Genomic DNA, 22,088 nt, shown 5'->3' on the forward strand with positions numbered 1-22,088 from the left:
ATCTTCAGGTCCCAGAGGGTTAGTGGCCCCCCCCTTTGTTTTCTTACTTTACTTTGTGATGCCTTCGTGGTGTGGATTGGATAAGACTCTCAGGGATGTCATATAAAAATCAGCCGTCACATAAAGACAGAATGATTTAAAAACAGAACCAGCACCAAATGAACTGCGCAGAAGAAGGCACATAAATACACACAAACCGACTTCGTGCACTTTTTATAAAAGCAGCGTGAAATGAGTTTCATTCTTCGAAGTCTGACGATCTCATCTGAACTGAAGCTTCTCCTGCCCCTCAAACTATTATCATCAACAACAGTTGCAATGTGTCATATCAACAGTAAATTAAATTAAAACAGCGCTGACAGAAAGAGAAAACCATTATTAGCTCATTTACAAGCAAGAAAAGAAAATTGCAGTCTTGACTTGCGATCCAACAGTTCATGATTAACGTCTTGTTTTGTGGATCTCTCAGCAGAAACGTCACTGCTGCCATAAATCATCTTCACATCCTGAGCCAGTTTGATCTGAAATGATTCACTATGATAAACTGCCTGTTTTGCTGTTTCCTCTAAAATGTTGATACGTTTTAATTGTAAACTAAACTTAATATCAAGGACACACAGTATTGAACATACGTGGATATTATTTTCATGCAGATAACTGGAGCCGACTGGTCCTTCGGGCCTTCAGGCAGAAACATCTGCACAGTCAAACCTGGAGCATAAAAGGCTCGTTCAGGCTCGTTCAGGAGCTTCAGTGATACGAAAGAATTACGGGTTTTTATCAGCAGTGAAGAAGAAGAAGAGCAGATCTCTGAACACAGAGGCAGAGAATTCACATTCAGCTCAGGAACAACAATAACCGCCGGCTGGTTGCCTGCAGCGTGCGAGTCTCTGACACAGCGTCCACGTGTAAACAACTTCATTATTCGCTGTCATGCGCCCAGTCAATAAAATCTGCCGCCGCCTGCTCGCTCTTTGTGCGCGGAGACGCATCCAAAGACACAAAGACAGACAAAGAAGAGACGCTGCGTCTCTGCTCTCATTGTTTTACCTGTTTGCTCCCAGTTAGTGACATTCAGCTGCAGGAGAAAGGATCATTTGTGCACCAATTTTCCACAAAGTGGAGACGAGGGAAGTAGGATTTTTGTTGACGTTACATGGCCTGTCCTTGTGTGTGCAGTTGCGTTAAAGCATGTGAGTGTATACACATTCAATCATTAGTGTTATTTAACCTCCACCTTTCATTTTTCATGAGCAGAGATGAAGACGCAGGTTCACCGACACGATCGTTATTAAAGCGAGAACAACTTTCTGTCAAACCCATTACGTGCACACACACACACAGAGCGGCACTTAGCACCCAGTTAAGAGCTATTTCAGGGACATCTTCTATTTCCACCTGCAAACAGCGTGTCAGCACCTCTCGCCATTAACTCTTCAATCTCCCCCCTTAAACGCTAACAACCGGCAGCAACAACGGACCGCCGCCGCGCCAAATTACACAAATACTGCCGTAATCAGCTCTCAGTGTGGAGCTCTTCATGTCACAATGGACGGGCCCCGGGAGGAGGCCGGCCAGCCGAGCACGCTCGCACCACACACATCTCATTAATGAAATGATTTGGAGGTGAAGGAGGGGGGGACATGATGTTACACAAGTTCAGAGGGAAGAAAGACCAGATGAGACAAAAACAAAGGACGAAAAGTGCAAAGAACTGAAAAACAAAGCAGATGATCCACATTCGGTTTGCTGCTGGAAAAAAAAAGGAAGAGCAAGACGGTGAAGGAAGAACACGCAGACTAAAGGGGCAGAAGAAGAAAGAAAGGGGGAAGGAAAGAAGAAGAAACGTGAAAGGAAGACAGGAGGAAGAGGGCTGGACTGAAGAAGGGAGTGTCCCTCTTCCCTCATTTCGCCCATCCCTTCTTCACGTCTGTGTGTTTTCTGTCTCACAGCAGCAAACCTGCACGAAGCCAAACTGCTTCGATCTGCCTCCCGCTGCGTGTGTGGCAGCAGCCGATCAGCAAACTGGAGACAAATCAAAGCCGCTCATCGAGTCCACGGTTTTATTAAAAGGGAACAAAAAGGAGACAGTGCGAAGGACTCCTGCAGGACAGGAAGTGACAGAATACAGGAATTATGAGGAAAGAGCGTCAGGAAGGAGAAATTAGGGAGCAAAGTCGGAGCTTCAGGAGAGAATCAGTGGAGGTTTAACCTCGATCCTATCTGTAGTGATTAGTGTAAGTCTTCAGCCCAAAGTGAAGCCAACTCTGAATTTTGTAATTCTAAGCTGCAAGAGTTCGGACTGTATTGAAGTCTATGGGAAAACGTAACTCCTCCTCCCTGATTCATCAGCTCAGAAAACGCTTTCCTGATGACAGCGACGAGCAGAACTTACTGATGGGGGACGCTGGTTTCTGAATCCCTCCTCGGCAGTTTGCGGTTTTGTTCTGTAGCGGTGGGACAGGTTTGTAGGACTGCCCGGTGGCCCGGTAGATGGCCTGGACCCAGAGGGTGCGGTCCTGCTCGTCGTCACAGGCGAACATCACCAGGTCGCCTTCCTTCACGGCGTTAAAGAACACCCGGCCGCCCTGCAGACCTGTGGAACAGGACGGTGTGTTTACTCTTTCTGTCCGACCTCTGTAACCCTGAGAGGTGTCGTGTCTCCGCTCGGGTGCGTCTACCTGGCTGAGGGTCGCAGTAGTCCACCGTATAGCCCTCCAGCTGCATCAGCTCCTGAGGCTCCGCCTTCTTCTCCCTGTAGCTGCACATGGCGAACGTGTACTGACTCACCTGCAGGAGAAAGTGATGAACCACAACTTACAACTGACACCTCAAACTTCAGAATCCCAGCCGCAATAATAACGAACACCTCGAACTACTTTTCTTCACACACCCAGCAACATTATCACCCATCTGGAGCCTGCTTTTAGCTCTATCTTTGGGCTCCACCACCTCCAGAAGGAAACATCAAAGTTCAGATTCAGCTGCTAATTCTCCGTAGCGTCGAACAGTAACTAACATACATCATTCAAACCACAAAGTTAGTTAAACTGTGTCATCATTAGTAATACGAGTTCTTGGCTTACTTTGACCACATGACCAAAATATTAATTTCAGGTTGTTGTAGACGTGATGAATTCTCAAATTGTTCCTGCAGCACTCACCTTGACTCGAATTAATATAAAAAACAATCGAAACATTTCACGTCCAACTTGTCCTTCTTGTTAAAATAGAGTTGGAACTAGCCAAACAGGTTTAATGATATTTATAAATCAGTCATGTAGAAAAAAAACTCAATGAACCAATAACAACATCAACCAGTGAGATAAAAATGATCCTCATTTGTAAATATTTCCATCTCATTTCTCGTTTTGCTCCGACTGATCAACACTTCCTCCAGAAGTAAGAAACTAAAAAGTATTGAACTTTGGTTTGACAGGATTCTCGTGACTCCTGAGAGGTAAAAACCTTTTAAATATGAGATGATTTTATTTAACAACCTTTAACTGATATTTTTCCCCCTCAACGCTTCAGATTCCTGTGAAGCAAAAAAAAGTTCATTTTAATGTGATAGTTCACATTTTCTGTCTTTTCTTCTGCACAATAACGCAGATCAGTGACTGTCGCCTGCGTTCAGTTTCTTACCTGAACCAGAACGAAATATCTTCTTTTCCAGCGTTTCCAGACTCTCTGCCCCAGAGCGTACAGATACCTGAAACACAATCAACGACAGGAAAAATGTGGTAACAACAACAACAACAGCAGCAGCTTCCATCAGTGCTGGCAGCAAAACCTTCCCAAAGTATTCAGGACGGCTCTAAACTGGCAAAATGAATTTGTCGGATGTAGTTTAAAAAGGCCCCCAACTGTTTCTTTAAAGGTCCAACAGTTCAGGCTGCATGTCAGGAGCAAATCCACCAAGTCCAAGAGCCGCTCTCTATAAAACTTAGGTGGGTCATAGATCAGGGTAAAGGTGGACAAGGCTGAGTGTCCCTCAGGAGAAGCGTGGCCTCAATAAGTCTTGGATTCCTGGAACCAGCAGTCGGTCGTCCGACATCAGAGCAGCTGATTAAAAAAACAAAAAACTAATTTTCATGTGAAACCTCAGAGTGAGTTTGTGTTCATCTCAGTGTAGTTTTACATCTCCAGGTCAGTCCTTTGGACCCTTCTGGATCTTTAACACGGGGGATTTTGAAGAGCTTGTCAACGCTCTCGACGTGCAATTTCACACATATGAACCAATCAGGAACCGGCCAGATTCAGTTGATATTAAGATCCATTTTAAGTCTGTCAATCCCACAATGCATCACTCCCCAGCTGCTCCCGTCATTACAAGGACCTGGATCTGTTCTCCTAATGAGGAAACTAAAAAAGGAGAAGGTAATGAGAGAGGACACGACACAGACAGCAGCTCATTGAGGAAGTCTTGAGGAAAATGGAAGAATGACCAGCGTGGCCTCTCAATCAATGGCTGCTCCCGGACCTCCTGAAGCGTGGGACACAAGCAAGTGCAAGTGAGGAAAATCAATCGATGGCGAGACCTCTTTCTTCAGCAACTGCCGCCCACCCTTAAAGAAAAGGCCTCCAGTCAAGGCTGTGGCGCATCTGAACGGACAATCAGGGCCATTCTGCACGACTCCGGGTTAACACGTGGCACCGCTCGCCGGCCACTTGTGAAAAAAAGATTTGGCCGTATGTCCTCCTCCTGCAGGGGTTTCAAACACCCATTCAGCCGCACGACGACATGGCCGCATGGATGGACTGAACACGGCGGAGAGTTCACTGCAGGCATTTAACAGTCTGCGCTGCAAAAAAAAGCATCCATCTTTAACTGGTCATTTAGCTGGATATTCAGACTTTAAGAGTTCTTTTTTTTTCTTTTTAAGTGTGTCAAGAAACTGGGTTTGAATCGCAATACAAAAAAAAAAAAACAACATGAAAGATTTTGATAATTGTTTACATGAACATGAATCAAACATTAAAGTAAATGACTGTGTCCATGACATGTTTGCTGCTGCCTCTTTATCCTCATGATATAAAATGTCAGAGTCACAGATCAGCTGACCTCCTCTGATCTAGAAGATCTAGTAAATATCTTCTTCAGGGAATAATCTGATCACCGTCAGGGGGACAAACGTTTCTTCATCGCCATTGGATGGCAGTAAACAAATCACCAAAAATAAAATGTTGTGAATGTCAGCCCTTCACATTTGTGCATTTTTCTTCCTCTCTCTCTCTAAAATGTGCCCTCCCATCCGTCGGCCTCCTAATGGATTCACGTCTTTAACCTTTTCATGTTTCTTCTTTTTGAGGTGTGAACCCAAAGGAAAAAAAAACGGATAAAAAATGGGCCTTGACTTCAGGTATAAGAGATTCTTCCTGCTGGATTGTGTTTTCAACAAACCAGAAAGCGAAATCAGTCTCATGTCTGTTTATAAAAGTGAACCGGGACTCTGAAAACCTTCAACCTTCAAGACAACACGATGTTCATTTAGAGGAAAATGGAGCAAGAAGCAGGGGACGTATTAGGGGGCGGGGCTACTGTGACTGACAGACTGCATCACCCAATCAGGATAGACTCCAGAACAGGTGAGGGCCACCTTTCCACCGTTTTTTTTTTTGGCCTCAGGAAATGACAGCCAGCAGCTGGCAGACCTGTTGGACTGAACAGGACGACACCGATGTAACATCATCACATGACGTCAGTCTAACGACGGCCGGCACTTTGTCCTGATTGGCTGAAGGCCTCACTGACACGTGTGACTTCTTTTACAAATGCAGAATCTCCAACAACGGTTCTCTTTCAAAGGGGACGCAGTTTATCTGATCTCCTGCCGGCTGTTTTTTTAATGTGATGTCAGAGTTTAAATTTCAACTATTCAGTCGTTTATTATCGTCAGGAAATAAACGTCCTTATAGATTTTTTCCACATAAAGAGAAAATCTGATGTTGCTTCACCAGGTTCTCCGTGTGTGACTCTAAGCCCTCGCACCTGAACCCATCGTCTTCATTAAACTAAACTCTGAGAAGAAAAAGGAGGCGAATCCTTTGAAACTTGTCTAATTCATATAGAAATCTGCGAGAGCGTCGAGGAATCTTCGGAGCTGGTTCACGAGTGATGTTCTGTCACCGACACCACGACGTCGTGATCCGGATCTGAGCATCATCAGCTCATCCAGAGGAGCCTGAGTGGTCTGCTCAGAACCAGGAGTTCAGGATTTCAGAGCCAAAAGGAGGACTAACGTGACTTTTTCTGACCAATCAGAGCAGAGAACCAGGCCAGTCTGAAGGTCCTCTGGACTTTTGGGCGTTTCGGATCGTTTCGTATACTTTATTGTCCCGGTGGGAGGAAATCTGTTGTGGACTCAGCCAGTCCTGCAGTTGACAATCAAACATGACAAATAACAACTCGCCTGGCAACATGTTGCACAGCCATCAGTCAGCACAAGAAGAACGAAGCAGGCGAATAATAATAATGTCTTTATCAGTCCTGATAGACGCAGGAATAAAGGAACTCTGAGCTGATCATACAGGATGTAGACTGTCCAGCTGGGCTGCAGTCTTTTTTTACTCCACCCCACCGTCAAGTCAAACAAACTCACACTGCCCCCTTGTGGTCGTTGTTGTTAAGTGCAGTTTCAGCGCCAGACTCCTATCACTTTCACCAGAACCAGAACCAGAACCAGACGTCTGCTTCCTGAGATCTACAGAAAATTAATCTTTTCAGTCTTGTAATGTTTTAATTTACTGTTTATTTATTTATTTAAAAATGTTTGTGTGAACAATTAAAATTTGTGTTTAAATGTATGTATTCTATTTAGTTTGTTACCTTCTGAATGAATTATCACATCCATCTGTAGAGGAAACAGAGATCAGCTGTTTGTTAATGATGACAGACAGACACTTTAAATCGACAACACGCAGCTCCAACCTGTCCAGTGATGTCGAGGCGCCTGCTTCTTAATTAAACTGAGGTGATTTTACATGTGACTCCACTTAAGTTCACAGACAGGAAGAGAAAGGACTGACTAAAGACCAACGAGGTGAAAAACAGAAACTAAAATGTTTCCGGAGTCATTTTGAGCTGACGCAGAAATATTTCCACTTTGTTAATCAGCTCTGAGTGACTGCAGCTGAACTTCACTGCTTCTTCTTCATGTGTCAGCTTAAGGCTCTTTTTTTTTTTTATCCCAGCATTTTCTTTTTTGTGTCTTTCTGAGGTTGTGTCATCTGTTTCTCGTTTTTAATGGGATTTTGGTTTTCTTTAAACCATCAGAGAAAAACTTTATTTGTGAGATTATTTCAGCTCTTTGGGAGCAGATTAAACTTTTTTTTTTTTTTGTTTATATATCTGTGTTCACGAACCTTTAAAGACTTTAAGGCTAAAAATGGGAGGAAATAGTGTTGATGGATGTTTGTTGCTCAAAGAAAAATACACACACACACACACACACACACACACACAAAAGCGGTTCAGATCGAATTTGTTGGAAAATTAAGCTTTGCTGCCATTTTCTACCAGAAAATAAGACCTGCACCAAACAACGAGGTTCAAAAACAGAAAACAATCTAAGTAAAACAAAAGAAAATATTCAACATAAAGAAACGAACGAACGAACAACAGAACATGAAATGCAAAATGAAAAATATGAATTATGTTGTTGTGCCTTTGAAAACCAGCATCAACCAATCAGCTGTTGTCATCTCATGATCATGTCACCACTCCTCAGATTCATTCAGACTGTTTCTGACCAGTAGGTGGCGCCATCAGCTTGCTCATATTTTGAACTGTTTGTTGCTGATCCAATATCTTCTTTCTCCATGTTTGTGGCTTTGTGTGTGTGTGTGTGTGTGTGTCTGTCCAACGAAGACTGAGTGGACTCACCCGCTGTGCTTCATGTTGGCGGGTTTGTCCATGCGGACGGCCAGCTTGATCTTCAGCTCGCTGTCCTGGCTGCTCTTGGAGACGACCATCCGGTGGAACTCGGCCTGCTTCGGTCCGTTGGTGGTCGGGTTCAGGACCACCTGAGCAGAGACACACAACCGGCCGACAAAACCAGAACATCATTGTCAGTGTGTCTGTCTCTCTCCAAAGTTGTGTTACAGAGCAAACAAGGAATGTTTCCTCCAGTAACGAGGGCAGATTAACAGAAATAGAGCCGTCAGTTTGTGATGGCGGTCTCTGCGGGGCTTCTTCATGCTTCATGCTTCAGACAGGACATGACACCCGTCCACTGCGTGTCCCTTCTGCAGGTCCTCCAGACACATCTGTTCACCGTCATCACATCACATCTGCCTCCTCAGAATCAGACACGGAGACACATTCACAACAAACAGGAGATGAACTCGGGGACTCACCCGGCCCAGCTCCTTGTCCTCCAGGGCCAGGACCCCGGTGCTCTCCGTGAACAGCTTCACTTTGACCGAGGGGAGGGGGTGAGTCGTGGTGAAGTCGCCCTGAGTCCCCCACCTGGGAGGAAAGCAGACTCACAATCAGTCCAGAGAAATCCAGCTGGAGGAGTGAGGCACACTGAAACCCACCAGAACGTGGCAGGCCAACAGAACCGTATCTAAAAATGTTTCACAGTTTGAATCAGCAGATTTTAAATCTCACAGCGTGCTGGATTCTGATTTTTATTGTCCCCAAAGGCCTCCATGAGAAACAACAGACAGTCAGATTTAATCTAACTGACCCAAACCTGCTTTATAATCAAATCAGACGTGGACGTCTACCTTTAGACCCGCCGTGGCGTCACCTACAGCTTTATGAGCGGCCATTTTGAAGCCACCTTCGGTTTTATTTTCAGTCTGCGGTCTGAACTGTCTGTGACATTAAAGCTGCCGATGAGCAAACACAAGCTGAGGTCAATCAGGTGTTAGTTTAAATTAAAAGGTAATTATCAAAATCACCATCATCATCAGGAGGCTTTGGAGCCACGAAATCATCGGTGACCAAATCTGAGATGATTCGACGTCCCCCGCTCTCATAGTTTGTGTGCATTGTCCTCTCTGTTGTGATATTGTTGTGTTGCCTTCAAAAGATGATATTTAAAGTAGCTATTATTCTAATGAGTGATGCACTCAGACTAAATCTGTGATTTCATTCATTAATCAGAAGAGCCTCAGACTGAAGCACCATCACGTTCTCGCTCCCATTAAAGTGTCAGTTTAAGCACAGTCGGTGTCACTCCTCAGGCTTTTTGTGCGTTTGTGTGCGAGTGTGAACAAACACACCTTTCAGCTCAGCGTTGCCTTGGAAACTGAATATGGAGCTCAACTTTGCTTTTCGCCCTCAACAAGTGAAGGGGTCACCACTTGTCATCTGTTCGCCGCACACACGCCTAACAACAGATCTGACACGAAACCGGCGTGTAATCACAGCGAGCGCCGCTCTCTGTGTGCATAATGGCCGTGTCCTCATCATCCTGAGCACGGGGAGTCACTCTGCTCCATTAGAGTCTTTGTGAGACGAACAATAACTGACTCTTGGTAACCGCCGCCGATGATGGGACAGTTTAGTGGATCTGTGACCGAACCTGATGTGATCTGATTACAGGAAATGGAGCAAAATGTGCAGACAGCCTGGTGTTGGACTGAACTTTGCAGCAGCTGTAATTAAAGGTCTGGAGGTGGATGATAAAGATCCTAAAGACAGATGTCAGAGGACCGTACGGTCAGAGAGAGGAGATGGTTTTTGGTCCTTAAAAACACAATGCTTTCACGGTGATCAACCCTTGAAAACAAAGCACTAGAAAAGTAAATTAGTTGTGCGGACCTTTAACATCTATTTTAAATCTCTTCTGAAGTGGCGGGGAAAGAAACAGCAGATCAGACAGACCTGCCGTTACAGTCTCGTCTGGCTTTTATTCAACTCCAGCTTCGGTAAGAATCCCTGACGCAAAAGATCCACAAGAAAAACACTCAACAACAACAATAAAATACTACTTAAAAGGAAAAGAGTTACAGACTCGAATCGGTCGAGCAGAGTGAAGGTGCAGAAAGAGGCTCAGGCCGTGAAGTGGATAACAGATGGGTGACGTTCCACAATAATTAAGGGAATCACTAATGAAAAGGTCCGCGGTGATTAAAGTGCTCCAACGCTACAACTGCCGGAGTCATCAGAGCGATCGGTCGCTGCTGTAATCACAGCTAATCATGTTGTCCCTGCAATTACAGCTAACGAGACGAGCCACAGCCCAGTTAGGCCGGTTCAGGACCTGACTGGACCCCCGTCGACAGGCGAGCTCGTCTAATTGGCTTTAAAAACAGCAGCCGGGGCCCGTCAAAGGGCAGCTCCGTCACTGAGGAGACCCCCTGCTGTCCGTCAGGCGCCCGACGGAGAACGACTGTCCAAGAGACGACAAGGACACAGCAACACTTTCACCTTTTACACGTTTTGGTGCGATTTCTTTGATTTGGAGAAAATTCTGAAACTACACTCAATCATAAATATTTTGTGTTATTTCTGTGTGTAATAATGATAAAAGTTAAAGGTCTGAATCTGGTTTAGGGTCCATATCAGCACCGCAAAAGCTTCAAAAGGTCCAAATGTCCACTTTAATCTTCAGTCGGCGTTTTACTAACAGAACATTAATATGAAATACGACGGTGCTCAAATGTTCGACTGCCTTTTAATACTGTCAAAGTACAGTGAAGTGTTTTTTTTTTTTTCAAAGGTGAGTAAAAAGGCTCTGTGTTTCTTTTCCACACAAACAAACACGTGAATGAAGTTCAGGTGTTAAACGCTCGTCCGTGTTTGTTCGACCTTCGCTGTGCAGAACGATGAATCTGTGGAAAACTTTCTGTGCAGTGAGTTCTCTGTAAATCTTTGAAGGTCAGTTGTTTGCAGCTTCATCCTGGATGAGGAACTCACTGAGGTCTGGCGGCTTCGGCCTGGTCCGTCTGCAGCTTCTCTCCTCCCTCCACCTCCATGGTGCAGTAGACGATCCGGTTCGGAGCCACGGACTTCAGACCCTGGACCTCCACGATCACGATCTGGAATCAGCAGCGCAGGGGAAGCTGAGTTTCAACCTCTCTGTCTCTTTAAACCGACAGCTGAGTAGTAAACACACAAAGTCATCACGTCCTCAGAGATCGTTGGATCGTTCTATGAATCAGAAAAGCTGCTTATTCTCAGTTTGAGGCCGAAACGCTGCTGCTCGTCTTATTACAGGTTCAGTCACATGACAACAGCAACACTGATTACTACACACCGTCATCTGCTCCGTGTTGGAGAGAAGAAGAAGAAACTCAGGCCTCATGTAGTGACTGAACAAATTAGCAGTCTCAGCTTTGACTCCTTGTGTCGCCTTTGTTCAACAAACTGGAACGACACACACACTTAAACGTACGACTTTCTGCATATATACGCACAGATATTCGTGTTTTTATTCTTTGTTTCTTTTAGCCCTCGACTCCACAGCAGGCTCAGGCTGCTGGACGTTAAATATAACGTAATAATTTCATTCCCCCCAGCTGGCATTTAAAGAGTGAGGCGACCAAAACGACCTTTTTTTGGGCCTCACCGCAGAGCATCTCTAAGTTCACACACACACCTCCAAAGTGAAGGACAGCACGACGTCAGACTTGGACAGGATGTCTCCCTCGTCCCCCATGTCCAGGAAGGAGTTGTTCATGGAGGAGCGTTTGAGCTTCTGCTTGAAGTCCGGCCCTCCTTTGGACACGGGCAGACTCTCCAGGTTCGCCATCAGCAGGTTGACGGACGAGCGCAGCTCCTCCACATACAGAGCCTCCATGTCTGCAGAGACGAACTTTGGGTATCTCCTCTCCTGCAGGGTGAAGAGTTTCCCAAACATCGAGATCGTCTTCAAACAATTAGATTCATATTTTACAGCTGAAATCAGCGTTTTAAACGCCTGTGTGTTTCTCACCCTGGCGATCTTCTCGGCCAGCTGTAACCTGCCGTCCAGCTCCCTGCGGATCTGAGCCGCCTGCTCGTCCACGTTGTCCAGCTGAGGAGACAATTTTTAAAGAAGGAAAAATTTCATGGAGGGCTGATGAAGAAGGGAAAGAGTTAAAGTTTGAAGGTTATTTCCTGAAAATAAACCAAAAACTAAAAAACAGCGTACCCTGTACCACGAATCACCAAAACCTCCAAAACTCAGCTGTCAGCTATCAAACATATATGAATGAAAACTTTTCTTTTGAGCAAAAACTAAAAACATTACCAACAGGAAACACAAATATGCTCACGTGACACAAAAACGCCAAAAGACGAGGCGAGTTACACTGATTGGACAACACAACCGGCCAATCACAGGATTCATAACTGATGTATATGCTAACAAACAAACTGTAAGATATCAACATTTTTTCTCAGCTGCCCAGAGTTCGCTCAGGGCCGGACCTTTTGCACATCTTTAAATCCACATCAGAGTTTTTGTTAGAGCTTCAGATTCACACAAAAAGTGTCATTAAACAGTCTCCTGTCTTCACCAAGCAGCAGCAGATGATTCAACGAGTCCAACGCCGTCCATCAAACTCCAGAATCAGCGGGCCTCAATGAGGAGATGAAAGCGGCGGGGGGAGGGGGGGTGAATGAAGTCTGCTTACTGGGCAGAAAACGTGAGGAGATTAAACCCCTCTGATGGAAACCAGCCGCAAGTCAAAGAGACAAGTGGAAAATTCAGAGGTGATAAGAGAAGGAGCAGATAAGATTTTTAATTTGTTGCCGTCTCTAAATGGAGTTTAAAAAAATCTGCCCTCTGTGTCTCATTCTCGCTGATCCAAACTTTAGTCTCACTGCAGGGGGGGGCTGAGCAGCACTTCTTAACTTACAGCCAACCAAAGATGAGCCGGATGAACCTTTACCTCTAAAATGGTGTCTGTTAACTGACACACACGATACAAGAAAGAGGCAGCTGTGTGAAAAAGAAGATGATGTTACCGATACAGAAGGAAAAAGTCAAAGGTGATCTGAATTCAGACTTCAGTTATTTTTGATGAACACTTTGGTTCTTATCAGCCTGTTTTCAGCTGAGATTGTTTTTCCACTGACTAAACTAACCGCTCCTTTTTCATTTATTCATCAACAGGATTAAATCAGCTTTCATATTTTGTTTTTGCCAACGTCTGATATTTTACAGGTTGTCTGAGCAGACACAGATTTGAAGACCTTCAATGGAACTCTATCTGAATAAAAACGAGACAAACTGGCCCATCTCATTTCAGTTCGTGCTAAAAGCTTTTCCCAAAAGAAGTGGATTTGATCTGCATTCAGTCATTTTCTAGCTTTAATCAGGACTTGAGCTGGTCTGGTCAGACGAAATAAAAAATCATCAACATCTCTGTTTCCGTTTGGAGTTTCTGTCAGAGCTGATGTTTGAGACACTTTGAGAAAAGGGACTTTGTTTCAAGTCCAGCCTTCAGAACTTCACCAGTTTCAAGTCTTTATTATTAACCGCTTCGCTGCTTTTCTGGCAGCTTGAACATCAAACTAAATACTGAAACGCACAGAAAGAAGATAAAAGCAAAGTTAATAGGGTTCATCCTGAGGGGAGCACGAAGTTCCACCACAGTCATGAGGATTCATCAGCTGGAAACCACAAACCTGCCGTTCCACCACAAACATTAAAAGGGTCAAAAGTGATCCACTGGGAATCCTTCGTTAATGTTTCCAACTGGTAGGAACTCAGATCAGGATGAAAGCATCCATCACAATCAGCATCAACAGCGACTCTGCCGTTACTTGGCATTCCTGCATCGTGTCGGGTTAATTAAAGTCAAATCTAATTAACTGAGCTGAGATAACGAGCGTCCACAACACAACTTAACACAATACAACACAAAGAGGTACAGAAATAAAACATCCTGCATATCTACGAAACAAAAACAGAAAAGAGTCTGTTTACAGCCGGAGACATCAAAACAGTCTTAATTCTTACTGCTGTCAACATTTGAGCGACAACAGCTCAGAAGACTCGCACAAACACACAAACATATTCAGTAAATATCTTCTCCAATTTGGCGGCATGTGCTTTAAATACAGAAGGCAACGCCAAACACAACAGACCATTTGTGTAACTGTTTGTGTTTATGGTACGTTTGTTGTGTAATTCCATTTTATTCCAACATTGGCAAGTTTAAACACAACTGAAGCTGCTAACAAAATGTCACCTCCTCCTCCCTTATATTGAAGTCTATGGGAAAATGTCCCTCCTCCTCCCTGATGAGTTCATGGTCTCAGTCTTCAACACAACATGAAGTTCCATTTAGAGGGAAACAGAGCAGATGATGTTTTCACTTCAGCCTCATGTTGTAGAGCCTGTTTGTCCACAGGAGGAGTGACCGCAACACAATCAACAACGGCCGTCTCCATCTTCTGTCTGACGTGCTTCTGTCCTGTCCAAGAGGGACGATTGTCTTCTCTGCACAGCACGCCAAAGAAATTTAACAGATCTCATTTCTTAAATTCATTAGTTTGGCTGTCAGGAAAATGTGAAAAGCGTGACGCGACAAATGACACGGCCACGTTCCCCCGAGCAGATAACTGTGTCCTTCATGTTAAAATTCATTCAGAGGTTTTTTAACATTCACAAAAGACACAAACAGAAAATGTCTCTTTGTGTGAGGAAATTAAATGATGTGGAAGCCGACACAGCAGGAAGTGGAGAGAGAAAAAAAACTAAAAGACAAAAACACAACCACAGAAATAAAACAGAAAAACACTGCAACGTGAGCCGAGCGCTTCATCAGAGCAGAGAATGATGCCGATGCTGACGTCCAAGAAAACTCACAATCGGATGGTGATGAAGTTTAACCATGAAAGGGTGAAAAGCGTTAAACTGCTGTGTGATTACAGACTGGGGAAAAAAAACAAAAAACAAAACAAACAGCCCATCAAATCCTGACAAAATGTGCCAGCAGGAAGGATGGCTCAGAAACCATTCAGCTCCAATGGCAGACACACAGACAGGAAGTGAAACTTTGTAGAAGAAGGTTTGGTTTTATCCTGCCGAAGGCCGAGCTGCTGAGGAGCTTCATCCACCTGAAGTCGATGCTTCCTCTTTCCCAGTTTGGGCCAAAGCAGATGAATTTATCTGGAGGGAACCAAAGAATTCGGAAACTTGGAGGAAAACAATAAAGCAGCGGACGGGTTAGGGGGCGTGGCTATTGTGTGATTGACAGACTGTGCCCAGAGCAGGCAGGTCCTCTGAAATGACTCATCAATAAGAAAATATCAGATGATCAATAATTGATCAGCAGGATTGTGTGTGTGTGTTTTTGTGTATCCATATTGGTTGTGTTGTGCTGCCGCCTCCATCTCTCCACACAGAGGTCACTGTTTCCACATGCAGCTGCAAAAATAGTCAAATTATAATATCTGTACATTTTCACGCACTGCGATTAGCACTGCTGACTAAAGGCATGAGGTTGTGGGTTCGAACCCCCTGGGAGCTTTCTGTGTCAGCTGGGATTGGCACCAGCCATCACTCAGCAGGGCGGACGATGGAGTAAAAGTAAAAAGGATTTAGAAGCACGGCGTGGAAATAAAGAACACGATGCCGGCGTGCAGGAGTTCCTTCAGTCCAGATGAAGTTTTAATCTGACTTTCAGTGGAGCTGCAGCCACATTAAACAGACCAGGAGCAGCGACAACTTTCCCTCCAGAAGGAAATTACAAGTCCGTATAATTCTGGTTAGAAACAGTTTCCTTCCCGCCGACGGCTGTAGGATGTAAGACCTCTGTTGCTAAGCGACCAAAGTGGACATTCCTTTAAAAAAAAAAATCATTGAATGGCGTGTTTTTTTATGTTTGGTCACGACAGTTTAACATCAGCTGGATCTTTCACTTCGCTCTCTTTTTCAAATCTGTGTACATCACAACTTTTAAACTCACTCACTCATCCTGTGTGAAAAAATAAAGCAGGATTCATCCGAAGCTTCAGTTTCAGGTTCAGAAGAATCAAGCACTCGTCTTCTCACTTCCCAAAGCTGAGAGCTTTCTTCTGCTTTTTGAACATGTACTGATATTTCAGCCGCAGCCATTAGATCAGCCATTGATTTATTTACTTTAAAGCTTCAAACTGAAGTTTTCTTCCATTTTGTATTTAAGTATTTTTAGATTTGAATTGGAGGAAGAAGCACACAGCTGTAGTTTTAACTTATCGGCTGTTCACCGTGAGCTGAATGCTCATTGTTGAATTTACTGGTTGTAGAATAATAAGACGGCTTCCATCATGTCTGCCTTCGGGCACAAACACGACACAGAAGTTTGATTTATGGTTTTCCAAAGGAGGAAATGGACGCTGCTTTAGTTTTTGGTGGTTTAGACGATGTGTTTGTTGCAGGTTGGAGGAAGTCTGAGAATCATCGAGAGAGAAAAGAAAGAGCTGAACTGGATCTTAAATGTGACGACACTTTTTAAACCCTCAAACATGGAAAGCTTTCTGTTCTGAATGCTGACTGTTGAGCGGAGGAAAAGTCTTCTCCTGACCAAAAGTGATAAAAACAAACACTTCCAGTTTGGAGTTATTGTGTGGACCCTGACCGGCTTCACATTTGATTTCATTTTAGTGTAAATTACACCGAAGCTCTCTGCCAGCAGGGAAACATCCGAATGGAAGTCAGGACGGAGGTCAAAGGTCACGACAGGAAGTGTTTTCTCTGTGGGGCGAATAAAGCGGGAGCACTTTGGAGGGATTATATGAACCACCTGACCCGGAACACCTCGGACTAACTCTCCTGACCTTTGACACCATGATCCTAAATGGACGGACGGAGAGATGATGCCGCGCACCGGCAGCAGGATGTTAATGAAACACAGGTGAGGGATTAAAAATAAAACGTTCTCTGCTCATCCATCGCTTCTCTCCCCCTCCTCCAGTCTTTCCTCTCATTTTTATTCCGGCCCTTAATAAAGGAGGATAATAATAGACTCTGTCCTGGCAGTAGACATTTTCCGGTTGTTATAGAGGCGATGATGATGAGGAGGAGGATGTCTCAGTGGGCTGTGAAGTAATCTGTAAATGGAATCTATTTCTGTTCAGAGCTTCAGGGGAGGGTGGCTGCAGGTCTGTGAAGTCTGTTCTCCCAAACAGATAAATCCGCTCTCTTCACGTCGGTCATGACGGGATGGGCCACCTGTCTGGTTTCCCGAACCTCTTCTCCGTCAACTACACTGGTTTCCTGTCAGATCCCATCTGATTGGGTCGCCCAGCGACGCTGTTAGAAAATATGTATTCCTTTGCCGTTCCTCGACTCGCTCTGTTGACTTTAAAAACACCATTTTAAAATCAAGAACGTGAGCCGAAAAATTCATTCAGCTCAACAGAAGAACTTCTCCCTGGACAGATTACCGGATGAGACATGAACTACAACAAAGAAGGCGACTCATTTCTGCATTCATGTCGGTTTTAACAAAAAAAAACTTTCCAAAAAATGTCCTTTCACATCACACAGAGTCCCGTGGATGATACATGCTGAAGGAGCCAACTGAAGAACGCTCCTGATCTGTTTTTCAGGGTCAGAGGTCAAAGTTATTTAAATAAATAAATAAATACAGATTAGCCCACATATTTTCTTTGATGGCTGCCGCTCTCTGCTGTGAGATAACTCACCCTCCTCACTGTCCGACACACAGAAGCCTTTAAATTGGCTTTGTGAAGGAAAATGATCTAAACAGTCATGTTTGCTTCACAGGAAGTCGACTTCATGTCGTCTCAATCTGTTGATTTACAACAGTGCCGCCACTGAGGCGCTAACATGCAGCTGGTTACCTAGCAACAAGACACAACATGAAAGAATTTTAAAGTAATTATTCCGTTTCCAGCCATCACACAAAGGAAATTACACTTCAATTTGTTTTATCCGTTTAAGCTTTTCACATCTTCTGATGATGTGCAATGCGTTTCATTTCTATTATTAACATGATTATCAGAATTAATGGAGCATTTCATTCGTTTCAAAGGCCGAGATTTTCTACTTTGAAGAAGGAGCCTTGAATAAATAAGTTGATAATGATTTCCTCTAAAAAGTTCAATTTCATCACGATCCAAAAAAAAAAAAATTTCAGAGCTCATCCTGGGCTGGATGGTGGGTCCAGGTGGGCGTGGCTGAGGGCGGTGACTGCTCTGTTGTGACATCACAAAGTGACAGAAGTCCTGATGGCTGCTTTTAAGGTTCAGTCTCTGGGTTTCTCTGAGAACGGAGAGCTTTGACACTTTCACTGGATTAATGTAGACCTGATTAGATGGAGGTCAACATTTAGACCTGATGGAACTTTAAATTGGAAAGATCTTTTTTTTTTTTTTTTAATTAACAGCTGATTCATGAATCTTTGCCCACAAACCTATTTGGTTTGAAATTTGGAGTTCGCCACCTTAAAAGATCTGATCCTGATCTATCCCATAACGGTCTCAGTCTCCACCTTCTCCTCCAAATGTGGTTTCAAACAGCCAAGATGGCCGATTACCAAATCACAACATCAAACAGCTCGCAAACTGATGGGCGAAGTCCTGTTTGAGCATTTTCAACTGAGCTGGTTTTCAAACCTGGCAGAAGAGGATTTTAAAATTTGTGGTTGGATTAACGGTTTTGTGTACCTCTTCCAAAGTTCAATGCTTCAAACCGAGCTCAGTGTTTTTACTAGTTCAGTGAAAAGGGAGAGTCAACTGGCCCAAAAAAAAAAAAAAAGAAGCTTTTTCCTTCAGAAGTACGTCAACGTGACCAAGATCACACCTTAATGAAAAGCATTCGTCTGGAGCAGAAAACAAGCGACTCACCTGGCAGGCGTTGTACAGCAGCTGGTGCTCAAACTTGCGGATGCCGAGGATCTGCTGGAACATCTCGTACAGCTGCTCTTTGCTGAGGATTAGCTCCGACACGGCGCTCAGGTGCGCCCGCTGTGGCTGCCGCCGCATGTCCTCGTCCCCTCTGTAGATGGCGTCGTACTTGGCGATCCAGGAGCTCAGGACAGTCTCTTTGCTCAGGCCGTCGATCTCTGGGAGGCTGCGAATGCGTCGCTCGATGTTCTTCTTGAAAACCTCGCGGAAGTCGTTGGCCGAGCATCCGCCGCTCTGAACCATCCGGGAAACACGCTCACTCTTCAGAAAGCCCTGCCAAGGAAACACATAAACAACAACGATATGAATCATAGTTCATTTATTTACCCGTTACAAACGCCCAGAAACGCTTAAATTTTACCCCAAAATGCTGCGCGTTACAAATTCAGACATTTGTTTTTCTCCAAAATACAAAACGGCTTAAGGCAGCTTCCAGATGGCCTTCAGGTCTCACAGCAGCGTCCACAGGATGAGATTCATCCATTTATCATTCACCAAAATTAATGAAGTGGATTTTGTCCAGCCTGGGCTTTCTCTCTCTGAGTCTCATTTGTGCCGTCTGGCTGACGCTCTTTATCCGGAGTGACTTCCAATGAGTCTGAAGGACGAGTGTCTCAGACTGAAGCAGCGTCTTTGTGCCTCACCTCTGCCTGAGCAGAGCTTCAGACTGATTCATCTCATGGAGGTGGAGAGCTCCGAGCTGCAGCAGCTGAGGACACAATTACACTTTCTGCATCGCACAGTGTAAAGGCGTTCTTAACAAAGTGGGAAAGGCCAAATAAACAGACTCTTCTGAGGTCAAAGATCAACCGACAATGTAAAAGTTAGAAATAGAGACATTCAGAATCGGCTCAGCCTCAGAAAGTGACTGAGTTCAGACTCTGTTCTCTGGAGTCAGAAAAAAAGAACCAACTAAAGCTCTCTGAACAGGAGCGTCAGACGTAGAGACGCGGCTCTGGACGTCACTAACAAAGATGGAGGATGAGAATGGACGTCAGGGTTAATCTAAACTTCAAACCACCACAGAACAACAACCTTCCAAAGGCCGGCTTGTGTGAACAATGTTTTTGTGCTCTTCGTATCTGAAGATAACTCTGGACCGGCTGTGTTTGGTGCAACCAGCCCAGCAGGATTCATGCAGAAATCAAACCCTCTCTGGAGCGACGCTGTCAAATGTAACTTGTCCACACGTTCGTGTAATAACTGCAGCTTCATGAAGCCCAGCAGGAAGTGCGCACTTCGGTCTGCAGAGAGTTTGTGCGACTACATAATGGATCACTCCTCCTCTGCAGCTCTGAGAAGGAGCCAACTCATTTTAGTTCAGTCATCAAGTTATGAAAGAAAACTCTTTATCGAAAAGCTCTTATCAGGGGTTTTTGTTTTACACTTTGGGTTCAATCAAAACGAGCGTTTGTCTGTTCAATAAACATCGAAGACATCTAATCTCGTTCACAAGTTCTCCGTCTGCTCTGCCCGGCCGTTTAAATGTTTATTCTTAAAGATCACAGCACTGAGCTGCACTGGCAGAAGAGCTGAAAACTGAAGTGACTTATTCAAAACAGGAAAATGAAATAGTTACTTGATTAAAATCTGTTCATCAACAGCGTATTAAAGAGATAATGTTCCACTCGGTCATGTTGTCGACTGATTAATCAGCTCCTGATATCTCTAATCTCGTAAAGAAAAAGACTTCCCAGAAGCTCTGAAGGTCTGCGACAAAAAACCGAACAGCTTAAGTTTGCTTCTCTGCATCAATCAGCTCGAAGTGTTGAGAACACCAAGACGTCAAACGGACGTTGCCATTTGTGGGTGGGGCTTAGCTGAGACGTGAGGAAGGAGGCGTGTCCAACAATCGGCTCCGCCATGTTTCCTTTTCTGCTGAAAGAGCAACAAACCAGATCAATCTGTGGCAGAGTGAAACCGTCTATAAAGGTGGCCTTACAAGTGGTTGTGAATTGAAATCTATGGGAAAACGTGCCTCCTTATTCCTTTGATTCCGTGGCTCAGTTAACATTTTCCTGATGAGGAACTCAGTCTCTCGTTTCCTCGCAGGATTTGTTTACCTTTCCTATATTTTTTTATTGGATCCCTCAGTCAGCCAATGAGAAGAGAGGTTCAGATCCTGTCTGTCTTCAAACTGGCTGACAGGGAGGAGACGTAAAGATACAAACCTTTAAAATAAAACTGGGAGATTTAAAATGAAGAATAACTCATCTGAAAATAAAATAGACTATTAATGATGGCGACATTTCATTCATTTTGTTCTTTTGTGTCGGCTGATTGAAGTTTGTGTTTGTTTGAACGTTCAGACAACATAAAAATAATTAGAACAAAACATTTGTCATCAGCATCACCTTAATGTGAACGCTGTCGCCTTTCACACATCTGCCCGTCTCAGCTAACAGCCGACGGTAAAGCGGTCATTATTTAATGACGCTGAGTGGCGTGGAGACGGACTAATGGAGGAGCCGAGGGCTCATTAGGCAGCACAGATTATTCTTCCATGGCAGCATAATTACTGTTTTCAGCCGGTCTGATTGTTTTCTGTCTCGGCTGAAATGGATGCAGACGAACACAAACGCTGATGTTTCATTGCAGGACAAACTTTACTGAACTGGCAGCTTCATTATTCAGTCAGTCACCGAGGCCAGAAATTGTGATCCTGCTCTACGTCAGCATGCAGGAGACCAAAAATACGCCGCAGTCTGCAGCCGGCATGGAGATCTTTCTTAGTTTCCTTTTTTTTTGAAGGCTCAGTCAGAAGAATCTGTTGGGACTCTTTTTTTGGCAGCAGATTTAGACTTAACTTAATAAACTGTTTTGGGACATAAAACAGTCTCAATCTGTCATCGTGGGCGGACTAACGTGTGTGTTTTTAAAGGTCTCTCCCTCCCGTCAGCCGATGGGAGGGTCCGACGCCCGCTGATGCCGGATCGATGACGCCCCCTCCCCTTCATACGAGTGCTGAAACCTGAAACTTTCAAAGCCACTCTGGAACGTCCGTCTGCTGCAGGTCTGAGACAGAAGATCGATTATCAGATGAATCCTTTGTGAAGACATTTACGATGTGAACTTTGAATTCATATTTCAGACTGTGAGAACAGTGCAGATCCGTCAGAGGACTGGGAGCTTGTGTTGTGTGTCAGAAAACAAATCACGCAGCTCAAAACATGAAAACAGAAGACAGACAGTCATGAAATCGCAGCTGTTTGGGCTCATCGCCGTTGTAGGAACACCAAAGCACCACGGCGGTATAAAGGGACGAACAACGTTTCCATTACAAATA

At 44.4% G+C, this 22,088-nt stretch overlaps 1 protein-coding gene across 15 annotated transcripts in view; it reads right to left on the reverse strand.

Annotated features, from left to right (window-relative positions):
- The window catches only part of cadps2 (Ca++-dependent secretion activator 2), a 95,623-nt gene that overhangs the window by 50,522 nt on the left and 23,013 nt on the right, over positions 1-22,088 (reverse strand). For 8 of the 15 annotated variants that reach the window (XM_029522067.1, XM_029522077.1, XM_029522080.1 and 5 more), the window contains exons 3-11: positions 18,743-19,075; positions 11,892-11,972; positions 11,556-11,789; positions 10,874-10,995; positions 8,359-8,470; positions 7,886-8,025; positions 3,646-3,712; positions 2,682-2,790; positions 2,363-2,596 (exon numbers count right to left, since the gene is read on the reverse strand). In XM_029522067.1, coding sequence (XP_029377927.1) covers positions 2,363-2,596; positions 2,682-2,790; positions 3,646-3,712; positions 7,886-8,025; positions 8,359-8,470; positions 10,874-10,995; positions 11,556-11,789; positions 11,892-11,972; positions 18,743-19,075 — 1,432 coding nt within the window. The remainder of the gene's footprint in view (positions 1-2,362; positions 2,597-2,681; positions 2,791-3,645; positions 3,713-7,885; positions 8,026-8,358; positions 8,471-10,873; positions 10,996-11,555; positions 11,790-11,891; positions 11,973-18,742; positions 19,076-22,088) is intronic. The other 7 variants (XM_029522070.1, XM_029522081.1, XM_029522079.1 and 4 more) reach the window with 2 other exon arrangements.

Source organism: Echeneis naucrates, chromosome 16 (assembly GCF_900963305.1).
Source record: "Echeneis naucrates chromosome 16, fEcheNa1.1, whole genome shotgun sequence".
NCBI classification, from domain to species: domain Eukaryota; kingdom Metazoa; phylum Chordata; class Actinopteri; order Carangiformes; family Echeneidae; genus Echeneis; species Echeneis naucrates.